This window comes from Miniopterus schreibersii, assembly GCF_964146895.1.
Source record: "Miniopterus schreibersii genome assembly, chromosome: 2".
In the NCBI taxonomy this organism is placed as follows: Eukaryota; Metazoa; Chordata; class Mammalia; order Chiroptera; family Miniopteridae; genus Miniopterus; species Miniopterus schreibersii.
In genome coordinates, this window is record NC_138102.1 from 187,115,565 (window position 1) to 187,138,178 (window position 22,614).

General features: G+C 55.0%; 1 protein-coding gene across 8 annotated transcripts in view; it reads right to left on the reverse strand.

The window, feature by feature from the left end:
- Positions 1-4,485: 4,485 nt before the first annotated feature.
- Positions 4,486-22,614, reverse strand: part of BRD1 (bromodomain containing 1) — a 44,256-nt gene continuing 26,127 nt past the window's right edge. For 3 of the 8 annotated variants that reach the window (XM_081130972.1, XM_081130970.1, XM_081130971.1), the window contains exons 8-13: positions 17,684-18,178; positions 9,294-9,429; positions 8,893-9,020; positions 8,225-8,334; positions 7,829-7,983; positions 4,486-6,898 (exon numbers count right to left, since the gene is read on the reverse strand). In XM_081130972.1, coding sequence (XP_080987098.1) covers positions 6,715-6,898; positions 7,829-7,983; positions 8,225-8,334; positions 8,893-9,020; positions 9,294-9,429; positions 17,684-18,178 — 1,208 coding nt within the window. In that variant the 3' untranslated portion in view covers positions 4,486-6,714. The remainder of the gene's footprint in view (positions 6,899-7,828; positions 7,984-8,224; positions 8,335-8,892; positions 9,021-9,293; positions 9,430-17,683; positions 18,179-22,614) is intronic. The other 5 variants (XM_081130974.1, XM_081130973.1, XM_081130976.1 and 2 more) reach the window with 3 other exon arrangements.

Consider the following 22,614-nt stretch of genomic DNA (forward strand, 5'->3'; position numbering starts at 1 on the left):
TGATCTGTCTCAGTGACTGTTCGTGAGCTTGAGAAGCATATGGTTCTGCTGTTGCTGGACGGAGGCATCTGTAGATGTCCACTCCATCCAGTTGACTGTTGAGTTCAACTGTGTCTTTATCACTCTCTCCTTCTGGGTCTGTCACTACTAACAGAGGGGCTGCAGCCATGAACTGTAGCAGAGGGCTTGTCTGCTTTGCCTGGCAGCCTACCAGGTTCTGCCTCATGTATTTCTACGCTCTGTTGTTAGACACATACACATCGCCATTTGCCAAAGAAGGGGAGGGCATTCCAGGGAGAGGCCATAGGAAGAACCAAGGCCCAGAGGTTTGGTGGGGAGAGGCGAGGTTGGACAGTTTGGCCAACCCAGCAAGGGGTGCCTTGGACCTATCCTTCCCCGGGGTGCACGTGGAACCAGGGCTGTGGGGCTCAGACCACCTGGTGAGTCTCACCTGAAGGGCGTGGCAGACACAGGCTGGGGAGGTCCCATGACCCACATCCTGGCATCCACACCTTTCTGTGGTGCCCTCCCCCTGGTGGTGGGTGGGACCTGTGACTGGCCTGTAACCAAGAGAACAGGGTAAGAGTGATAGGTGCATGTGATACATCACAGGGGACCCCATCTTGCCGAGTTGTCGAGGGAACAAAGCAGCCACACTGAAGGAGGCCGCCTGCCCATCAGCCCCGTGGGACCCGCCCCCGGCCGTCGGGCCCGAGGGAGCTGAGCGGCGCGGGCATGGCCAGCATCACCCAGCTGTTCGACGACCTGTGCGAGGCCCTCCTGCCCCCTGCCAAGGCTCTCCTGGGCCAGCGCAGCCTGAGCCGCAGGCGGGCGAAGCAGAGCCTCAAGAGGGTGGCCTACAATGCCCTCTTCACAAACCTTTTCCAAGACGAGACTCCCAAGCTGCAGCCTGACCTCTCAAGACTCCCGGTGAAAAACAAGATCCTCATGCTGTCCTTTGACTTGAGAGTGGGGGGCCTGGGCCCCGAGGCTGACCGTCTGGAGGAGCTTGTGGGGCAGCTCGAAGCAGCCCCTTGCTGTCCGCTGGTGGAGGTGGGGTCGGCTCTGGACCTGCTGGTTCAGCTGGCGGGCACTGGGCCCCCTCAAGTTCTGCCCCGAAAACGGGACTACTTCTTAAACAACAAGCATGTCGGGAGAAACGTGCCCTACAGCGGCTACGACTGCTACGACCTGAGTGTGTTTGAGATGGATGTTCAGTCTCTGATCTCCAGAGAGGAGTATTTATGTCAGGACATGATCCAGAAAGCGCTTCAGGTGATGGAAGCGACGCCGGGCACTGGCCTGCCCACTGCCCGGCTCTTCTCTTACGGTGACCCTTATGGTGACAGGTTTGAGAGAGACACCCGGGTCTCGCTCTTCGGAGCCCTTCAGCATCCCACACAGGGCCAGAGGTGGCCTGGAAAGAAGCTGCAGCCACAGTCTTACAACCAAAGGAACTGAGCCGTGCCATCAACGTGAGCACGGAGGCCAGTCCTCCCCAGCCCAGCTCCCCACGAGACCACCGCCTGGCTGCCACCTTGACCGTGGCCACGTGTGACCTGAGGGTCCTTAGACACCGTGAGATACTAATGTGTATAGCCTGGGCCGCTGCCTCCATGGTTTCTGTTTCACAGCAAAGGACAACCAACAGCAGCTCGTGCACGGTCTCCGGGCCCAGGGTTCCAGTGCCATGGCCTCTGGGGAGCTTTGCAGCTGAGTCCAGAGGACAGCGTGGCCAACACCAAGAGGCCATATCACAGCCACTCAACACCCACAGACCCAGAGCTGCTGCAAATGGGGCTCATTCCTGAGACCTCTGGGGAGGAAATGGGGTGGAGAGCGTGAGGATCATCCCCGTGAGAGGAGTGGCGAGCACGGGTGGGCAGCGGGGCGGTGGGGGCCCCACAAGGCCATGGTGCGTGGTTCCCTGGCCCCTGCGACCCCCCCAGCTCCAGCTCCTGGCTCCTGGGCCACTTCTTGGGGATAGTCAGTGTGAGTGTGACAGCAAACACCATCCATAACGTGATTTAATTAAGAGATGACAATGGAATCAAGAATTGTGTTGAGTCTGGGTAATGGCTCTGAACATCAGCCGAGCCCGGCAATCACTTGAAGCCGGGGTACTAATGCATCATAACACATTGTTTGGGGGGGGGGGGGGAATTATATTTTTCAAATGCCTTCAAACTTTTTTCTCCACGGTCTCAGTTTCTCCAGCCTCAATGCTGATTAGTTCCAGCTAAATATGTCTTTCCTCGTTAAAAGAAAAGATCATGCATTTTATTTTCAATTAACTCGCAGGAATCTATCAGGAGTAATCGGCTGAAACTCATCACTCACAATCCAATTTCTCAAATTGCCAGGAGCTGGGAGGGCTGGTCCCGGGGGCCTGGCCGTGCTGGCTGGGAGAGCCGCACACCCCTGCTTTCTCTAGGCCAGGCTGCTGTGTGCACAGGCCCCCAAAAGAGAACTGGGGAGGGCCCCCATCACCACTTCTGAGTCCCCCATCCTGCCCCACCCACCGGTCCCCTCCGTCTCCAAGCCACACAGCGGGCCTGGCTGGCAGGACACGGGCCCGACCACCCACTCAGAGGGCCAGCTCCCGGAACGTGTGTGGAGCTCCCGTGCAGAGGTCCGGCCTCTGTACCCAGCGAGACTGGGACTAGTCTGGGGCCAGTGGTCTGTGGGTCTCGGCCCCACATCCTCAGGGGGCATCTGACAGGGGCCTGCCGGGTGGGCTATTGGCACATGGCCTGTGTTGTGTCTCTGGAAGGGATGTCCCCTGCACCCCGTGGTCCTATCCGACCTCCAAGAGCTCCTCCTTTCTCCAATTACTCCTGCAGTGCAGGCACCTGCAGGCAGAGGTGACGACCGTGATAGCGCAGGATGCCTGGAATGAGGCCAGTCCTGCACCAGGTTGCCCCGAATCTCAGCCACTAAGACTTTGCCATGAACTCTCGGCATCCAGTACCTGCAAACAGTGCTTCCTCCACACCTCATTCTGAGAGCCACGCAAAGTGGCCAGCATGCGACTCCCAGACATGTGGGCAGGAACTGGGGACAGCCCCAAACAGGGACAAGGGGAGGCATGTCAGCTCAGCGGTGGAGCCCGACTCCCAGAGGTGTCCCGAGGCTGCATCTATTTCTGACCACCCACCTTGGCCTCCCCTTCCTGCGACCACCGGCCCCGCCAGACGGGGTAGGGTGGGCGGCCTGCCTCCCCAGCACAGTCACAGTGGAGCCAACCGGGCTCTGAGGCACCTTCTCAGGCTACCAGCTGACACTGGCCAGAGGCCAGCGAGAGGCATCGATACACCCATGTGGGAGGAGGGCCTCACTCGGGCCACAGTCAAGTTGCAGCATCTGCTTTGTGTAAATTAGAACAAACGTGCCGCTCACCTGGGACATTCAGCTCTCACAGGCCGCAGCCTACTGGTCATGTGTAGTGACTTAGGTACAGAAAGCTCGTGTTTACAGGAACACGGGGTCATTAAAGGCCGAAGGGGCCGCTGCCCATGGCCCAGGTGCCGGCTGGGGCTCGGGGTATGTCCTGGAGGTACACAGGGCTGCAGCTGCCCAGGCCCCTCAGCATCGCCCACCACCACCAAGCTCATGGTCATTCATTAGTGCACATTCTCACCACATTGTCACTGGAGCATAAACGCTCAGTGGGTTAAGAATAAAAACACGTATTTTCATGACTATTGTCTATTCATCAAACAGAAATTCAGCCTCCGGGTGGACACAATACCCAAAATTCTGCTGAGCTGAAGGCCCACTTGGAAGTCCAGCCTGGCCTCAGATGTTGTCAGTCCCGACGGTAGCCCCACAGCTGCCACAGGTACAGGCCACAGAGGCGGGGCGGGGGGGGGGGGGGGGGCCAAGGGGAGGGGAGCCACAGCAGCCACTTTGGAACATGGGCTGTCTTAGTTGAACCACGGTAAGGCCTGGCTCCACCCTCTCTGGCTGGGACCTCTGCGTCCTGTCCCCACCGACCTGGACACAGGTGCAGACACTCAGGCCCCAAAACCTCAGCCCTCAGCCCTCTCGCCCCCTGGGGATCCCCTTCTGGGCAGCAGGTGGAGGGAGCAGAGGTGGGGTCTGGAGGGTCTGGGGGCTTCGGCTTCCAGGTGGGAGTCCCTCTGCAGGACTGGAGCTGGGTCCGAAGGGAATTTCATTCATGGCAGGAAAAATGCTGTAACGAGATGTCACAAGACGCGTTCACAGAAGAGGACACTTTCAGGTGTGGCTGCCCTGGAAATGGGGCCCAGCACTGGCCCTCCAAGGTGGCTGGTGCACTCCGCCACCCACGCATCTCCCTGGGGAGCCTGTGGTCTCTAAAGAAAAGACCCAAGGTCAGCCCCTCAACGTGGACAAACCCCCCCATGTCTTGTGGGCCACAGACGGAGCCCCAAAGCGCTGATGAATTTTTAATTTTCAATATCTTGGTGTACATCACTTTTTAAGACCAAATAAAACACCCTCTCCAGGACAGCAAAGCATTTATTTTTAAATACATCCTGTGTGTAAACCAGCAGACAACAGGGACACTGTGCCCACACTGAGCCTTGTAGCTCGGCCGTAATCAAGTGTTTTGACCACATTGCACATCGAGTTTCTTTTTACTGAAATGAATTTTTAAAATGAGCCTTTGGATTATGACAGAGCTTGGCTCTGCTCCTGCAGCCCTGAGGGAGGGGGCAGCAACACCATGAGCCCACAGGGGTCCCACTCCCTCCAGTGACTGCAGCCTCCCAGGGTGGGCCCCCCACCCTGAGTGCACCCAGGCTCCTCCTTCCTAAAGGCCCCACTGCCTCTGCTGGGCACAGGCCTCCAGCACCTCCAGGACACCCCTGCAGTGCACTGACCCAGACCTCCAGGGTCTGCCCCTCCAACAAACAGCAGTCCCAAGACAACCCACGCCACCCCCTGCCCAGCCCCATCCAGAGCCTGGAACCCAGGTGAGGGCTGGGTCGCCCGACACTGCCCACCATCCAGAGCCAAAGGTAGGCGTGAGCACTTTCGACCACCCTGCAAGGGACAGAAATCCACAGTATCCACTAAACGCTTCCAATCGGCCTGAACGTGGGTCAGACACAAAAGGAGACAAGCTGGGTTAGAGCAAAGTGCCGCCCTGGTGGTCTACAGTCTCCCAGGACAACAGACTCCACCCAGACACCTTCCTGCTCTCCTACAGCCGAGACACCCAGGCCAGCCCCTGTAGCCCAGCCCAGGCCTGACACACTGAGATGCAAGATTCAGCTGCAGCTGATGCCACCGAAGAGCTCCAAACATCACCACCCCACTCAGCTCAGGTGTGACAGCACCTTCCCACAGCCTGTGGAGGGCGCACCTGCCCCAGCTCTGGGCTCAGGGTGGGCCCTTCTCTGAGAACAGCCTCAGCTCACCCACAACAGGTCTTCTGAGATGGACAACAGCAGGTAGAAAGTGTCTGTCAGACATGGGACAGAACTATCAGAGGCAGACATTTATTTTCAAGTTTCTGTGGAGACATTACAAACAACGGAGACGGAAAAGGAAAAAAACACTTAAAAATTTCAAACTACTAGTTTAGAATAAAAATATGATCAGCTAAAGTAATAAATAATGCCATCCCATGAACGTTAAGATGAAGGCATGTCGCGTCCTGGGTGAGCTGAGCCGTGGGGACAGGCCACGGGACACGGGACCCCGGCCAGCCTCCGGACGCCCGCCGACCAGCACTCCGGGGACGTAGGAATGAAATGGCCACACCGTCCAAATCTCGACTTTATTTTTTAATATAAAAAAATGCAGTTTTGGAAACCCACCCTACCTTTCCCCTAACATAATGCTTTACCTCTTAAAAATAAAATAAAAGACTAGTTCTATGTACATCACAGGTACCATACAAAATGTATCCAAAGTTTCTATTGCTACCAAAGGGTCCTAAGTCGAACAAGGTACAGAAAGCCCCTCACTGTAAACAGTACGAGTTACAAAACCGAAGACACAGCCAGTCTGTACAGCACCGCGCCCGCTCCGCAGCGGTCGGAGGTGTATGTGCCTGTATAAAATGCTCATCAATATACTTCTGCAATTTATTCTTCATTATAAAGCAAGTGAATATACTTTCTACAATAAATAATCCGCTGGGGGCACCCCGTGGGTGGCTGGGGCGGCCGGGAGGCTGGCGGGTGGGCAAGGACGACCAGGGACAGGACGGCGACACCCAGAGGAAGCGCCCGCCCGGCCCGCACGGGGCGGCGGAGTGTTTTTGGTGATTTGCAGGTGATGTACACGGCAGAAATTTACTCTCTACCTCTTTCCACAAAGTACCACTCAAAATATGTCATTTTCTTTCTTAAAATACACATTTGTCATTGTAAATTTACATCCCACCTTATTAAATAACGGGTACTTGCGTAAAGAGTATGATTTACAAAATTATTAAACATTCAAAAGTCTCTTTTAAAAAAAGCTATGGATCAAAGAAAGTGATGCAGCGGCGCCCTCCGGTGTGACCACGACGGGCGGCCGCTGGGAAGATGGGCCCTGCCGTTCTCAGAGCGCCGAGGCAGGGGTGGTTTCATAGAAAACTTGGAAATAAAACCTCCCCCCTCCCCGGGGAAAAAGAATTAAAGAAGTAGAGCTAAAAACCACAATAAGTTAGGTTTTGAACAATATACAAACATGTACAGCTTATCAACATATGGACAAGGCGGAGGCGGCCCCTCAGTCGATGTCGCTGAGGTCGCTGGCCGGCTCCCCGTGCACGCGGCTCAGGTGGTTCATGGCTCGGTCAAAGGCGATCCTCACGGCCTTCCGGATGCTGGAGTTCCTCCCCTCCATCATTTTTAACTTGTCTATCGTCTCATCGATGCCAAGGGGAACCATCTTGGACTTAGGGAGCCACTGCCTTTTTAAAAGAAGAGAGACGGCAACAGTGAGAATTGCCCACACACGCAGTGCACAAGGCTTCACCTCACATCCGACAACTCAGGCCCTTTGGAGACACGCGTGCTGAGGGGCAGAGGGCAGGCAGGAGCCTCCTCGGGAAAACCCCAGAGCAGGGGCCCCTAAGCTGTTGGCCTGGTTAGCTTGGGGGCTGAGGGGCAGGGACACAATCCTCCCCTCCCACTGAACCTCTGGAGGGTGGCGGCTCAGGGAGGCAGGAAAACCAGGTGGTCACCTCCTCTCCTCCAAGATTCCCTAAAGGCCACTGTGTCCTGGAGGCCCCGACAGCCTCCCGTGTCTTTCCTAAGTGATCACCAAGGGCCACCAGCTCAACACACAAACCCAATCCTGCCAACCGTGCCGATGCTGGCGGGTGCCCCCGAGACAGCCCTGCCAGGTCCAGGAAGGCCCTGCACCCCCGACCCCCTGGCGGGCGCCACACCAAACACACTGAAAGCAGCTGTTTTGCCCTCTTAAAGGCCGCATGGCCCCTGCACACCAAGCAGCCTCGGCACAGAGGGACTGTGGCTCTGAGGATCAGAGAATCTCTGCTGACATCGCCTGGAAGCTGCCATCAGCAGTGAGCTTTCACCCCGAGCAGTGCTGTGGGGTCAGCCACACCCGTGTACAGCCAACCAGCACACACCTGCACTCAAGAGGAGCACGGTCGGGGTGTCTCCTGGCAGAGCACCAGGGCTGGGGGCCCATCTGAGGGCAGTGAGTACAGGTGGACCACAAAGGTAAGAAATGGAGATGCTGCACCCAAGCAAGAGGGAGACAAAGCTGATGGAGCGGAGACCTGGCCGAAGTTCTGCAAGTGCTGTCCCGTGAGGCCTGAGCAGCTCCCAGCATCAGCATCGCAAACACGCCCCCGCAGGCCCCCGCCACTCACCAGCTCCTCTTGTTGTCGAAGAAGAGAACGAGGAACAGCTTCTCGTCGGCCTTGGTCTGCATGTGCTCGCCAATCTTCAGCACGTCCAGCGGCGGGGCCGGGATGGTGACCCCGTTGTGGTGGCCAGGCACTCGCGGCATCTTAGGGTCAATGATCTGCCGAAGGAGGATACAAGCAGTCACATCTGAGCGCTGGCCCTGCTCCCTGGCAGGACGTCTTGGGCCCCAGCGGGAGGTGAGCTTTGAAGGACTCCTCTCCTGGCCCCGACACCCTGCACGTGGGTCTCTCGGCAGCAGCTCACAGGACACCTGCCCCACAATGCTGGTGGGACAGCTCTGGACCTGGGGGCCCCCAGGGCAGCAGCACCGACCCCCACGCCCACGTGTCTGGGCTCACCAGGGCGGGGTAGGAGGGGTAGCCGCTACACTTGGCCCACACCACCTTCAGAGGCTCGAGCGCGGAGGCCGCAGCATCTGTTGAGATCCACATGCTGTTCTGACCCACTTCTGGAGGAAGAAGGAACAGAAGTGAGTCAACTGAAGGATGCAGAGCACCCGGCACGCGTGAGGCCACCCCAGCAGGATGCATGTGGTCCCCATGCAGCAACCCCACCCCAAAGAGGAAGGTCACCGTGCACCTGTCCCGGCCTCCTCTAGAAGCTGGAAGCTGGGGGCACACACACACGTGTACACACACCTATAGTCTCACAGCAGGCTGCAAATCACACCTGAGCCTAAACAAGCATTGGGCAGCCTCCACGGTGTCTGACGACCAGGAGCATGTGGAACTGAGGCTCCACACCAAATGACAACATGCAGGACAAAAGCATGGCTTCCCCCACGGCACCCAGGGGTGCTGCGCAGACCCAGCCTGCAGGCCTGCCTGTGGCTCAGCATACCCACCTCACTCCGTGAGCGGCAGCCAGCACTTTCGAGGAGGGAGGTCAGGGCACACCAAGTGCGCCCTAAGGCAGAAGGCAGACGCAGCGTCCACGGTGGACACCTGACGTTCTGCCTTCTGGGAGTCCTGGCCAGACACCGAGAGGGGCCTGGGTGTGCACTCACCAGCTGCAATCCTGGCCGCCTTGGCATAGTTGCCGTTCTCGATGCAGGAAATCAGCTCGCTGCGGTCCTCCAGGGTGTGCCTGCGCACCAGGGCAGGCTTGCCACGGCCACACTTGGGAGCACTGAAACTGCGGGGAAAGCAGAGCCCGTCAGCACCTAGCGGGCCCCAGAGTCAAGCCCCACCTCAGCCCACAAGGGAGCAGGCAGGGTGGGCTGCGCATGGGAGGCGGCCAGGGCTGCGCTGCTGCTGCTGCGTCACTAAAGGCCAGACGCGGGAGGAGAAGACAAGGCACAAGTTCACCGTCGTGTGTCCAGGCAGCGGCACTTCCACTTCCCTGGGTAAGCTCTATAAACAGGTTAACGTGACAGGAAACCACCCACAGGGCGGGGGCTGGGCCCACCTGGCGTCGCACAGTGGGCTGCTGCTGGAGGAGATGCTGGACTCGGAGGCGCAGCGTCGCCGGGGCGTAGCTTTCCTCCCGGGGACGACACCCAGCTCCTGCTCGCTCCTCAAGCCCCCAAAGCCGTTGGTGAGGCCTGCAACAGACACGAGGCGCCTGAGTCCCACTGCCAGGGCCAGCGGCTCCGAGCGCGAGTCCCCCTGAACCAGAATCTCCTCTCGTCTAAGCGGCCTGACAGCATCTTGGTTGTTACCCCAAACCCCCAAGCACCACACAGGAGACAGTCCTTGTGCAATGAAACAAAGGTTAGCAAAGCATCACAAATTCAGATCAAACTGGTTCAGAGAACACTGGTCTCCAGAGGTGCTCTTCCTAGAAAGTCAGGTGTTCAACAGGCTCCACGAAGGCAGAGAAAGGGCACCAGCTGTTTGTTCCCAGACGGAGGGAACCGCACGCGGGTGCATCTGGTGCACCTGGGGACAAGTCATGCCTGCCCCAGGCCCCTTGGAGGCCAGGCCAGGCAGGGCCCTGGCCGTGGAGCAAGATGCCCAAGAGTGGCTTCCACAGTGGAGCTTCACATGGGAACAAAAGTCTAAGTTTGAGAAAAACCCTTTTTCAAAAGACAAGTATTGACAAGAACCTCAAAATCACTTTGAAACACTTTAAAAGAACACAGATTCCTGGCTAACCTCGTAGGGGGAGCCGAAGGCTAAGCCGGCGCCACGCCCAGGGAGCCGGTGCTCACCAGGCAGTCGCAGCACCTCTGTCCTCGAGACGTGCTCTTGTCCAGGTCAACCTCGAAACCTTCCTCCCAAAGAGCCTGATTGTGTGAACAAAACAGCACAGTGGCCACATCCCCTGCTACCACCTCAGGCCTGGAGGACACTGGTGCAGACCCCTCACTTGCACAACCCGTGTACAAACTGCAGGTCCGTGCAAACCAGCATCCAGCAAGCCTATCAGCACCATTTCCCACCAGCCTGTGCTCATCACTGTCATCACGTCGTCATGGTGATCTGTGATCAGTGACTTTTAAAGTCACTACTGTAATTATCTGGGGCCCCATAAACTGCACTCATATAAGACGGCGAACTTAACTAACAAATGCTGCGTGTTCTCACTGCTCCACCAACCGTCCCCCGTCTCTCTCCCTCTCCTTGGGCCTCCCTACTCCCTGAGACACAACAAGGCTGAAATTAGAACTAATATCCTATAATGGCCTCCAAGTGTTGAAGGGAAAGGAAGGGTTGCTCGTCCCTCACTTTCAATCAAAAGCTACACATGATTAGCGTGGTGAGGAAGGCATGTCCAAAGCCGAGATAAGCTGAAAGCCAGGCCTCTTGCACCAAACAGCCCAACTGTGATGCCAAGGAAACGTTCCTGAAGGAAATTGAAAGTGCTGCTCCAGTGAGCACACAAGTGATGAGAAAGAGAAACGACCTTCTTGCTGATGTGGAGAGTTTTATTGGTCTGGATGGAAGATCACACCAGCCACAACACTCCCTGAAGCCAAAGCCTCATCCAGAGCAAGGCCCTCACTCTTCAGCTCTGTGAAAGCTGAGAGGTGAGGAGGCTGCAGAAGAAAAGCCTGAAGCTGGTGGAGCTCGGTTCATGAAGCTGAAGGAGAGACGCCATCTCCATGACAGAGAAGGGCAGGTGAGGCAGCAAGTGCTGAGCCAGAAGCTGCAGCAGGTTACCCAGAAGATCCACTAAGATGGTTCCTGAAGGAGGCTACACTCGACAGCAGGCTCTTCAAGAGCCTCAGTAGAGACGAACCAGCCTCCTGCTGGGAGAAGACGCCATCCAGGACTTCCACAGCTGAGAGGAGAAGTCAGGGCCTGGCCCCACAGGACAGGCAGGCTCTTGCTAGGGGCTCATGCAGCTGTGACTCTAAGTTGAAGCCAGTGCTCACCGACCACTTAGAAAATCCTGGGCCCTTAAGAATGATGCTGAATCTGCTCTGCCTGGATCTGTGAATGGACAACAAAGCCTGGTGACAGCACACCTGTGTGCAACACAGCTCGCTGAGTAATTTAAGCCGACTGTTGAGACCTACCGCTCAGAAAAAGGGATTCTTTCCAAATTTTACTGCTCACTGACAATGCATCTGGTCACCCAAGAGCACAGATGGAGATGGATGATGAGATGAATGTTGTTTTCATGCCTTTCTGTAGGTCTTGGGTCAAACACTAATTTAGACATTCGAGTCTTATTACTAAAGAAATACTACATTTTGGAAGCTAGAGCTGCTGTGGTGATTCCTCCAATGGATCAGGGCAGTAAACCTAAAGGGTTTCACTGCTCGGCTGGCACAGCTCAGCGGCTGAGCACCGACCTATGATCCAGGAGATGGTGGTTCTTCAGGGCACATGCCCAGGTGTGGGCTCGATCCCCAGTAGGGAGCAAGCAGGAGGCAGCTGATCAATGACCCTCGTCATTGATGTTTCTCTCTCTCCCTCTCCCTTCCTCTCTCTGAAATCAATAAATACCTATTTAAAGAAAGGAAAGGACTTCACCATTCCAGACGCCACTAAGAACATTAGTGATTCCTGGGAAGAGGTCGACAGAGCAACATTCACAGGAGTCTGGAATACGAGAGTTCCAGCCCTCACGGCTGCCTTGGAGGGCTCACGACGTCAGTGAGGAAGTGACTGCATGTGGTGGAGACAGCGAGAGAACTGGAGTTGGTGGCGGGGCCTGAGGATGGGACTGAACTGCTGCCAACTCCTGACCGGATTTGTGGAGGGGAGGTGCTTGTGGATGGGCAGAGAAGGGCGGGGGTTTGTAGGGATGGACGCACTCTGGTGAGGATGCTGTGAAGAAGCGACAACAAAGGACTTAGAGTGTCACAAACTTGGCTGGCAGAGCAGGGGCAGGGCCTGAGGAGTGGCTGTAATTCTCAAAGTCCTGTGGGTAAAATGCTGCAGGGAAACCGTTCATGAGGAAGAGTCACTTGGCACAAAACCTCCAATGTCTCCCTTTAAGGAACTGCCAGGCTACCCCCACTTCAGACCACCCTTGTCAGCTCGCCGCCATCAACACCAAGGCAAGGCCCTGCACCGGCAACAGGACTGCGCTTGCTCAGATGAGGGCTAGCATTTTCTTTCAATAAATTTTTTAAAATTAAGGTATACACATTCTTTACTTTAGACATAATGCTATCAAAAACTTAACAGACTACAGTGTAGTGTAAACATAACTTTTATACGCACTGGGACACCAGTGTTCATGTGACTCACTTTATTGCGAAATCTGTTTTATTGTGGTCTGGAGCCTAATCCACAGTCCAAGGTGTCCCTGCATTTTTTCTCTATTTCTCAATAAATATGACTTGCTTTTTAAAGGAGATGAATAAACCTCAATGGCAGCTAAGAATTAAAAGTGCAGAGAGTGAGTCCTGTGGCTCCCTGAGCAGACTACAGCTCTTGTTTCCTCAGTAAATCCATCAGACATCTGCTCCACCTCTGTTGGAGGTGTTACCACTGGCTGTAAGAAAATCTCAGTACTTTTGCCCTGGCCAGTGTAGCTACTAAGTGGTTAGAGCGTTGGCCCGCAGACTGAAGGGTCCCGGGTTTGATTCTGGCCAAGGGCACGTAGCTGGGTTGCAGGCTCGATCACCAGCCCCGGTCAGGGAGCATGTGGGAGGCAACCAATTGATCTGTCTCTCTCACATCGATTCTTTCTCTCTCTGAAAAAACAATGGAAAAAATATCCTCAGATGAGAATTAAAAAAAAAATCTTAGTACTTTTAACTTTAAAACTAACTCATATTTATAAGCAGTAACTGCAGACTATCAGGCTGTTACTTCCTTTTGTAATCTCACATTTGTAAGCAGCTACCAAACCATGTTGAAAAGGCAGTGAGCCCCCCTTACGTGAAAGGCCCGACTCGAGCCCACTCCCCTGGGAAACAGAAGAGCAGAGGAACGGCCACACCTCCACCTCAGGGTCCTCCAGGGAGGAAGTTACTTCCCAGGAGGGCACGGGATTCACTGCCCGGGACAACTGGATCCCCCAAGAACAGAGCGACCTAAAGCCAGGCACCCAGGGGACACTAAGGGCAAAAGGCTGAGCAGTGGGGAGGCCTCACCTCAGAGATGACAAGGAGCAGGCCTCCCTCCCACCTTTAAGGACACTCAGCAGGGGACGAGCAGCCCGCACACAGGTTACCTGTTACCTGTGAAATATCACCAAGCACCTGTCACTGTCCCTCTCCCTCACGGGCTCCCTATGCAAACCCTTCCTGCCACCGGCAGCTCACGGAGCCCGTGAGGTACTGCCTTGGAGACCCTGCGAGGACATGAAACAACGCTCAGTGGGGTAGGTCCTGGAGGTCTGTGGAGGTGGGCTGAAGGCCACCCCAGCAGCAGGCGCCCTCAGCCCCAAGCACCCAGCCACATGTGCAGCGGAGCCATCTCAGCAACTACCTCAGCATGAGGAGCACTCTGAAGGCTGAAAGCCAGTCAACGTGCTATGAGGACAAGACAGGGTGGCCCTCGAAACAGGCCAATGTTCTCTAGCACCTAAGCTGTACCTCCCCAGAACATCCGGGCCCGGGTCCCCCAGGGCTCACAGGAGACAAAGCAAAGAGAAACCTTCCTCTGCCCCAAAGACCTGACCAAGCCAAGAGGCACCCTGGCCAGGCTCTCCCACCCCCTCTAGGCCTTCCCAGGCATACCCAGGCGGTGTGCGGAAGAGGGGCCCCATGGGGTGGCTGAGGGGCCTCTTCAGAAAAAGTTCACTGAGGCTGGGCCTTCCGTCTGGTCTTCACGGCCAGCGGCGCAAAGCCCCCCCCCCCCCCGTGTGACAGTGAGGTCCACACCCAACACGCCCTCACTGGTCCTTGAAGTACCTTCTGGGTGGCAGCCGGTGAGCGGAAAAGCAAAGAGTGGGCTGCGGTCACCGCCATCCACCCCGGGCCACGTGGTGCAAACATAAGTGCTCCACCTGGGCTGCCACGCAGCTCCCCCAAACACGACATGGGGTCAAACATGGGACCAGCTTCAGAGGCCAGCAGGCACGACAACCACACGCAGCCTCCCAGAGCAGGGGGTGAGCCCACCATCTTGTTCACATACTTTTATTTTTACTATTGGTGAGAGAAGTGCATTTCATGTGCATGTGTCAACCTTTCAATAAAAACATCAGAACACCGCCCTGTTTGTGCCTAGACCAGCTCCACAAAGACGCCACGTGTTGGGAAGCACAGAGCACCAGGCACAGAGGCCTCCGTCTCGCAGGCAAGGCTGTGCTCCCTGCAGTGGCGCTGGCTGTGGTGAAGACACACAGCTTCCCCTGCTCAACAACCCTCAGGGACAGCCTGGCCAGGAGGGAAAGAAGGAAAGGAAGTGAAGAGGGAGGGAGGTCAGGACACAGAGACACAAATGCTAACAGCCAAGGATCTTCCAGCTGTGCCGTGTGGAGTACGTGGGTCGTGTGAGGCCCGGTCCTGCGCGTGCTGAGAGCGTGACCAGAATCTATCCAGTGAGTCCTCTGTGTATGTGAGAGGAGATCTGAGCCACCACTAAGTCCACAGGGATGGCCGAGGCAGCGCCCCTGCCAGCTGAGCCTGTGCACCAGGCAGTTCCTCCTGGGGCGCCTGGATCTGACTTAGAGGGGACAGGTCTCCTCCATGTGCTGGTGTTAGTGTTTTTGGAGGGTGGCTGGACTGATGCTTCCAATATCATCCAGAGAATTAAGTGAAATGCAAGGGTGCAGCAAGCTCTCTGCGTTCCAAAATGACCCCTCAGCAGAACTCCAATCCAAGTTGAGTAAGAGAAAGTAATTAGGATCCCAAGAGTGTACTACCCAGCATGTTAGCAGTTAAAATGAGAACCTGGAAAACAGCGAAAAAGCCATTTAGTCTGACTGAAGACATGAACAGACCAGTGGGTGCCCCGAACAGCCAAAGACGTGAAAGAGTCCCTCTCTCCCCCTCTGCCCCTCACACACACACACACACACATGCACGCACACACAGCGGGAATCACGCAGCAGGAGTCTCAGCAGAGACAAGTGGCACCGAAGTTCTGGCCTGTGGTTCATTGCTGGAAATAAGTTAAGAGAAGAAAGAAGCTAGCCAACTGCAGCTCTGCAGGCGTGACAGGAGCAGAGGCAGGTGTGCTAGCCCTCCCACAGGGCCTGACACGCTGCTTTTGATGGAGCCCACGGGGCTGGTGTCTCAAAAGGAACACATCAGTGTTTACTCTAATTTGGAAATCCTGCAGTGTGCAGTGGGACCCAGAGAGCTCCCTACAAGGCAGGCAGAGCACGCGGATGAATGTATGGGCGATCGGAGGCCCAGACTATTTCACATCCAGCCTGCGAAGGCTGCAAGCTCGGAGCAAGAGGTCCAGGTGTGCAGAGCCACAGACCCAAGTGAGCGAGGCCAGAAGTGGAAGGGTGGCAACATCGGCCGGCGCTCTGCCCCGGAGCTACTACAGGAGCATGAGGCCTCATTGTGCGTCCACTGACTTACTGCCACTCTGAAATAAGAAAGCAGAGACCTGCGTTTCAGTCAGGACCACAGGGCACAGACACTCCTTCAAGGCCCAAGGTCACCACGTGTGAAACCTTCCACTCAGATGGGGAAAGGCTGGAGGGGTATGTTACTTCCTACAAGGGACATCTGGTGAGCAAGTGCAAGAGCCCCCTGGACACCAGGACTGCCAGGCTGGTGGAACCTCACCCAATAATTGGAGGCCCACAGGGTGGTACTGGCTCCAACAGGACCCAAAGGGTCAGGCGAGGGCCACCGCAGGGCCTGGCTGGCCACTTCTGGGACACCAGCTTTTCAGTATTGCTTGACCAACAGTGCCCTGCAAGTGTGCTGCAGAAAGGGCAGTCAGAGGATGTGGCGTGGGGTGGGTGCCCAGACCAGGGAGCCATCGGCCAGGACCCTGAGCTACTGCCAAGTAAATACACAACACATGGACTCCCCTGCGACTGCTAACTTCGAGGACTTCCCAGAACACTTGGAAAACAAGCTTCACGACATTTCCTAAGAAAGGCCACAGCACAGTAAAGGGAAATTCCCCAGCGCTGAAGTGAGCGCTATCTCTACCTTTACCTGCATCCTACAAAACATTGAAGGGACTCTACATTACTTAGACACTCAATGGTTTTAACAAATTATTAAAGAACTCCAACTTGATATTAACATATCAAAATAATAAGGGATGTGGGTAGAGAATTTCTATAAAATTAACTGCATGTGTAAAAGTTCCCTACATGTTAAAATGAAATTTACAAGAAACTACTTTGGCAACAAGAAGAATGAACTGTCTGTCGAAGTGCAGGACTCACACCCACAGTAGACACCTGCTGGAGTGTCTCCTCCACGTGGATGCCTCGGCCACGGGATGGAAGTGTGCAGGAGGGGATGGCCCTCCACCCTCCACTGGACCCTGCCCTGGAGGCTCCAGGAGGCACACTTGCTTGCTGCTCACCCAGCCTCACACCCCCCGGCCAACTGAGAAAAGTGCCCTGACAGCAGGGTGGCCAGAAGAGAGTACACTTCTCGTCTGGATGCAACAGATGGATCAATGAGAAACACACACCAGGCTTCAGTCCAAGACAAGAGTCCAAGGGATGCAGATGACCACAGTCGCACCACTATCAGTGACAAACACACTTCCACTTTAGTTCTAGGCTGAGACACAGGCTGCAGGAGAGCTCAGGCGCCTCCTTCCAGCTCAGCGCTGGAATCCCAGGAAAGCGCTGTTGGCCAAAGGCACCTGTGGAAACTTCTCGCTTAGTTAACTGAACTAACTTAAGTTATAAAGCTTGCTAGTAAAGGAGAGACATTTGCAAGTGTTGCTTTAGCAGGACATGATAATTCCTATATTCACAGGGCCACACGGAACAGTGACAGCGTATCAGGAGGTCCTTTAATCAGCGGGCTCAGTGCTGTGTGAAGCCCGTGAAGCCCAAGGACAAGCCTTTCCCAGGGCCCACACCGTCCTGTCCTCAGGAGGGACACCCGACATGCTGCAGACTTCCAGCCCCTCGGCACCACCAGACAAGCGTCCTCCAGTGGGCTCCATGAGCCAGACTCAGCCTGTCCCAGGCCATCAGGGTGCCTGCACACATACCACCTGCAGAAGGAGCCCCTCTGGAGCCCCTCCTGGTGTACAAACTCAGAGGGAGAACAAGCAGGACCACCCAAGCCAGGCCGACAGTGGCCAGTGGCCACCCCTCAAGAGCGCCCCTCAGACCTACACGTTAGGGCTTTTCAAAGAAAAAAATGTACCATCTGTCTTCTCATCTGGAAATTCAGAAAACTGTGGAGAGTGAACTGACACACCACAGCTGGATGGCACTCCTGACGACTGTGCCCTCAGAACCCAGAGGAGAAGGGAAGGGCGCAGTGAGGGCGCCAAGGCATTTACCTGTGTCCAGGCGCTTTCCTGGGGACCCCTCTTCCACCTCAGAGTCGCCGCAGGTGCTCCGCGACCTTTTTCTTGGCTGCAGAAGAGTCTCCAACCTCGGAAGGACTACAGACAAAAAGGTTTTGGTCCCTAGCTGAGGAGAAGTTGGCTGGGTTTCAGTGTTCTTGGCAGACTTTGGGGGGCTTACACTTTTCGATTTGCAGAAGAGAACAGAAGTGCGTCTGTTTACATCGCTTGCTGGCTCCGCCCCCGCGGAGGCCGCCGCCGGCTCATCGCCACTGCAGGCGAGGGTGGGCTCTGCAGGGTGTCCGGTTACCAGTGCGCTCTGAGTGCAAGTGCTATGTGATTCATTATCAAATGTGACTCTTTTGAATAGTTTACTCTGCTCTGGGTTGAGTTCTACTGGTTTGAGGGTTGGTGGTTCTGAATTAGTCTCCGAGTTTGAAGGAAGAGGTAATGCATCTGATGGTTCAAGTTTAGGGGGAGATTTATCTCCTGAAAAAATTATAAATAAAGTGATTTTTGAAAACTGGTAGTTATAAAATCTATTATAAAACTTACTATAAATGTGAAGTCCACCAAAACACTAATTCAATTAAGGAAACAAAGCATCACACACAACTGTCTGGGGGCAGTGGGGCCGTCGGTCACATTGGTGTCTCCCTAACCCCACAGGCTGAGGTGCCTGGCGCCCTGGCCTCTCCGGGAACAGCTGGGAAAGATGACTTCACATTCGCCAACATTAAACACATCGTTCGAGTGCGTGACGATTCCTACAATCAACAATTCACTTACCTTGAGGAGGAGAAACTGTTCACATAACTAAGGGTCTAGCCGGGCGTCCCCACACCGTCCTGGCCTGGGCCAGAGCTCAGCTCACAGAAGCAAATACACACCTCACTGCTGACCAGGGTCTCCTGAGTCGATGCCCAAAGCAGGCAGTGCTGAGGCTGTGGACAACTTTTAGGGAAAGGAGAACCCCGCAGTTCTCAGGACACACTGGCTTCTACGCCATGTTCTGAAAATGCTACAATGTAATTTCTTTTTTTAACTTGACTTTAAAAATAAATACAATCTTTGGAACAAGACTATTTTAACCCAGGCTTTTAAAATTTTCTAACAAACTACCCGGAGCCGAGCTCTGGCCCTCAGCCCTGGAGGCGGCTCTGCAGGACCGACCCACAGGGACAAGCAGCCACCATGCGAGGTCACACCCACTGCGATGAGCACCGTCCCACAGGCCATTTGACCTACAGCCAAGAGTAACTATTTAAATGACCCTAAGTGGTATTTACTTTTGTTATCTAGGTACAGATTTATTATATTAAAACTGCAGTCCTTCAAACGACTAGAAAGATATAAAGTTAACACTTTAACCCCAAGTTCATTCTGAAAATGAAAAGCTGCACCACATGAGGGTCCACGTCACCCTCACAGCCCAGGCTGGAGAACTCCCGACTTTGGGGACTCTGCCACCTCTCAGAAACAACCAGGCTCAGGCCTTATGCTCTCAGGTGCCTCTCCAAGCTTCTGGGAGCACCGACCTCCCGGGTGACTCAAATACCGAGGGGAGGGGCTCTACAAAAAGCTGCCACAGGACACACTCCCCTCGTGCATCAGGCTGTGTGGCGGGCGCACGCACACCCGACCTGGACACTGGGACATCTGCGAGTGGGATGCTGAATCACAGGTCACACTGACATGTCGGCTGGTGAAAATTCTTCGTACCATTGCTTAAAGTCACTAACAAATGTAAGAAACTATTTCCAAAACACAGGAGACACTGACAGATAGACCATGAGGGCACATGGAGTCCTGCTGAAGGCCTTCTGCGAACAGCACACCTCGGGAGCTCGGCGGCAGCCATCCTCTCCTCCAGCAGATCCTCAGCCAGCCTCCTGCCTCTTCGTCCTCCCTCTGGCCTGTACCTCAAGCCCTCACATCAAGCACTCGTTCTGCCCATTACACGAGAAGTGCTTATCAGGGCACCTGCAGAGGTTCGCCCCGGTCCTGGCCAGGTGGTCCTGCGGAGCCCCACCTGCCCCTTTGTGGCTGCTCCTCCCTGCTGGCTTCTCCTAGCGCACAGCCAGGCCCTGCACCAGCCACCCCAGCCCATCCCCTACTCCAAGGCCAACCTTGGCCCCAGGGCCCACCCAGTCCTGCAGGGCAGCAGCCAACACGTGCCCGTGTCCCTGGCCTCAGACACAGGGGGACCACTATGGTCCACACCCTCTCACACCTCTCACACTGTCTACATGGGCTTCTCCTGCCCTCACAGGAGCCCCACACCAGACGCAAAGGGGACCTCACCAGAAGGGTGTTCTGACCCTTCCTTCCAGCCACACTTGCTCACCCACTGTCCCTATTCTGCAGTCACTGAGAGACCACCACCACGGCCAGTCACAGAAAGATATCCAAGGCATTAAGGGAGCAGGCGGATGAAGGACCTGGTGTGGGTCCATAAAATCTCATGTGCCTGGTGAACCTTGGCTGCACCACCTCGCCTGTCAGCCCAGCCCAGCCCGGCCCGGCCAGCAACAGAGCGGGTGCCCTGCATGACCTTATGGTGGAAACCTCACTGGATGCTAACATACAAGAAAGAAAGTTCTTTTAAGAAGTCATTGCCTGCAAACAACTATATATAACTTAACCGTGTGGGAACTTAAAGCTCAATGAACTTCTAGAATATACTCTATGCAACTTGAATTTGTAAATATAAAAATCAGCATCCAAAATTCCACTCACTGAAACATATCATGACTGCAAGACAGCCACAAGACCTTGCTCTAGGATGCCTAATCTGAAGCAGCTGTTCTCCGGACCCACCCAGCTGCCAGTCAAGCTCACACATGCTGGACAACACTTCACACACCTGGTCGCCAACTACACCTATCAAAATGCTTCCATAGCAAAGCCATGAAAGGCTTGGGAACACCAGTGATGCTCGGCCATTCCCAACCCAGTGCAGATGGTGTCACCACCCCCACCCTACCGCCCACGCACTGCACACCATGTGGGCGTCCTCACACACGACAGGGTCCTCGCCCTCACCAGTGGATGTCATAAAGCAGAATCCGGCACAGGGCATCCCGCCGGCTGCACAGAACAAGCAGGCCCCCAGGAGCCTCCAGTCAAGGGGATGGCTCAGTCCTAAAACAGCATGGTAGGGCTCAAAACGTGATCTCAACTCCAAAACTGAGGGAAAAAGCCCCATTCGGAGGCTTGGAGAGGAAATCCTCTCCCTGCCAACCCACAGCTCCCTCTTCTCCCAAAGCTGCCTACACCCAGGCAGTCAACTGAAACCAAACTCCATGTGGAAGCAAAGACAGGCCTCTAATGCTGACTGCACGAAGGACTCCCAGGTGACATGGGTTCTGTGATGTGCCACCTCTAGCTCTAACTGAGCCTCACCCAGATCCACAGTCACCTCGGAAAAACAGCCCCAAACTGGACCACAGACACAGACTAGGAGCTGAGGCAACCACACAGCCGCTGAAGCACTGGCCCCAAACTGCGGAGAGTGCTTGATAGGGACGGGCCTGCTGTCTCACCTTCAGGGACTCAATCAGAGGAAGGTCTCTGGGGACCCCGAGCCCAAGAGAACTCCCTTCCTTCAGACAAGGGCGGCTCAGTGGGCCTGACACCCACCCATTACTTCCCTGTTCTTAGAATGGTAACCACATAAATGTTAAATTACACACAAGATATTAAGGAATTACTACTGTTTTAGGTGTGATAATATTGAGTCCTTGTTTAGAAGACTGTTTTAGAAAACCCTTGGTTTTTGTGCCAAGAATCTCAAGTCTCCTAAGTTCACATTTCTGCAGTAACATAAACGGCTGATTTTGGCTATCTTCACCAACATTTATGGAATTAAACATAACTCACCCGCTCCATCTGGAGGTCCCTGCTCTTTATGGTGGGCACCACCCCCCTCACTGGACTTCAGGCTGCTTTCTCCTCTCCATCTCCCTTCCCATCAGCTGAAAGTGAAATGCTTTTTCTGTGTATTTGGTTATTTTTAACACGGGCCCACACTACAGGCAACTCCTTGCAGTCATTCATCTCAGATCCCAGTTTGTGTGCTTCCTTTAAAACAACCCCAGTGCCACAAAGTGGCAAAGGTGGCCTTCCCAGGCACCAGGCCTAACGGGGGCTCCAGCCTGGCAGGTGAGACTGCCTACCACTCCTCCGGTGCAGACCCGAGGAGGAAGCCCTTGACAAAGGCACAAGGAGGGTCACACAACACTCTGCAGTGAGAAGACCCGGACAGCTGGGGAAGAGAAAGTGCTCAGATCAGCTATTCTGACAGTGATTCAATGTGTTGACAAGCTCTCCCCCTAATTCACACTCTTCAGGACAAATATACACAGAGTCATTTTCCCACAAGAGAAACACAATGCCATGGCCATAGCGACAGCTTGGGCAACGAGAAGGGGACTGGCTCAGAGGACAGTGGGTATCCCACACTGACCCCTAGCCTACAGATCCTGCGATATCTCAGGGCACTCATTCCCCAGGGGTGCAGCAGGCCTAACAATGTGGGGCCACCTTGGACTCCAAGGACCCACTAGGCACAAAAGTGGGGCAGCCTGGGACTCCAGATACGCCTGGCTGCCAAAGGTCCTTGTGAGCAAGTGTACCCAAGAACCAAACCCTCCAGGCAGGGAGTGTGGAAAACTGAAGCTTCTTCTCTGTTCTAGAGCCGACTATAATTTACACATCCAAAGGAAATGCGTTAGAGCCTGCACCTTGCTACGGTAACCTAAACTGACAAATCAGAAAACTGAAAACCAGGCATAAAATGAGAAAAATGCGGCACACCCGCTTGTCAGCTGCATGCACAGGAGGTCGCTTCCTCGGAGACACTCAAGGGCTCCCGTCCTACTGCAACAGGACATGGGAGCCGTGACCCATGAGAACCGTGAAAC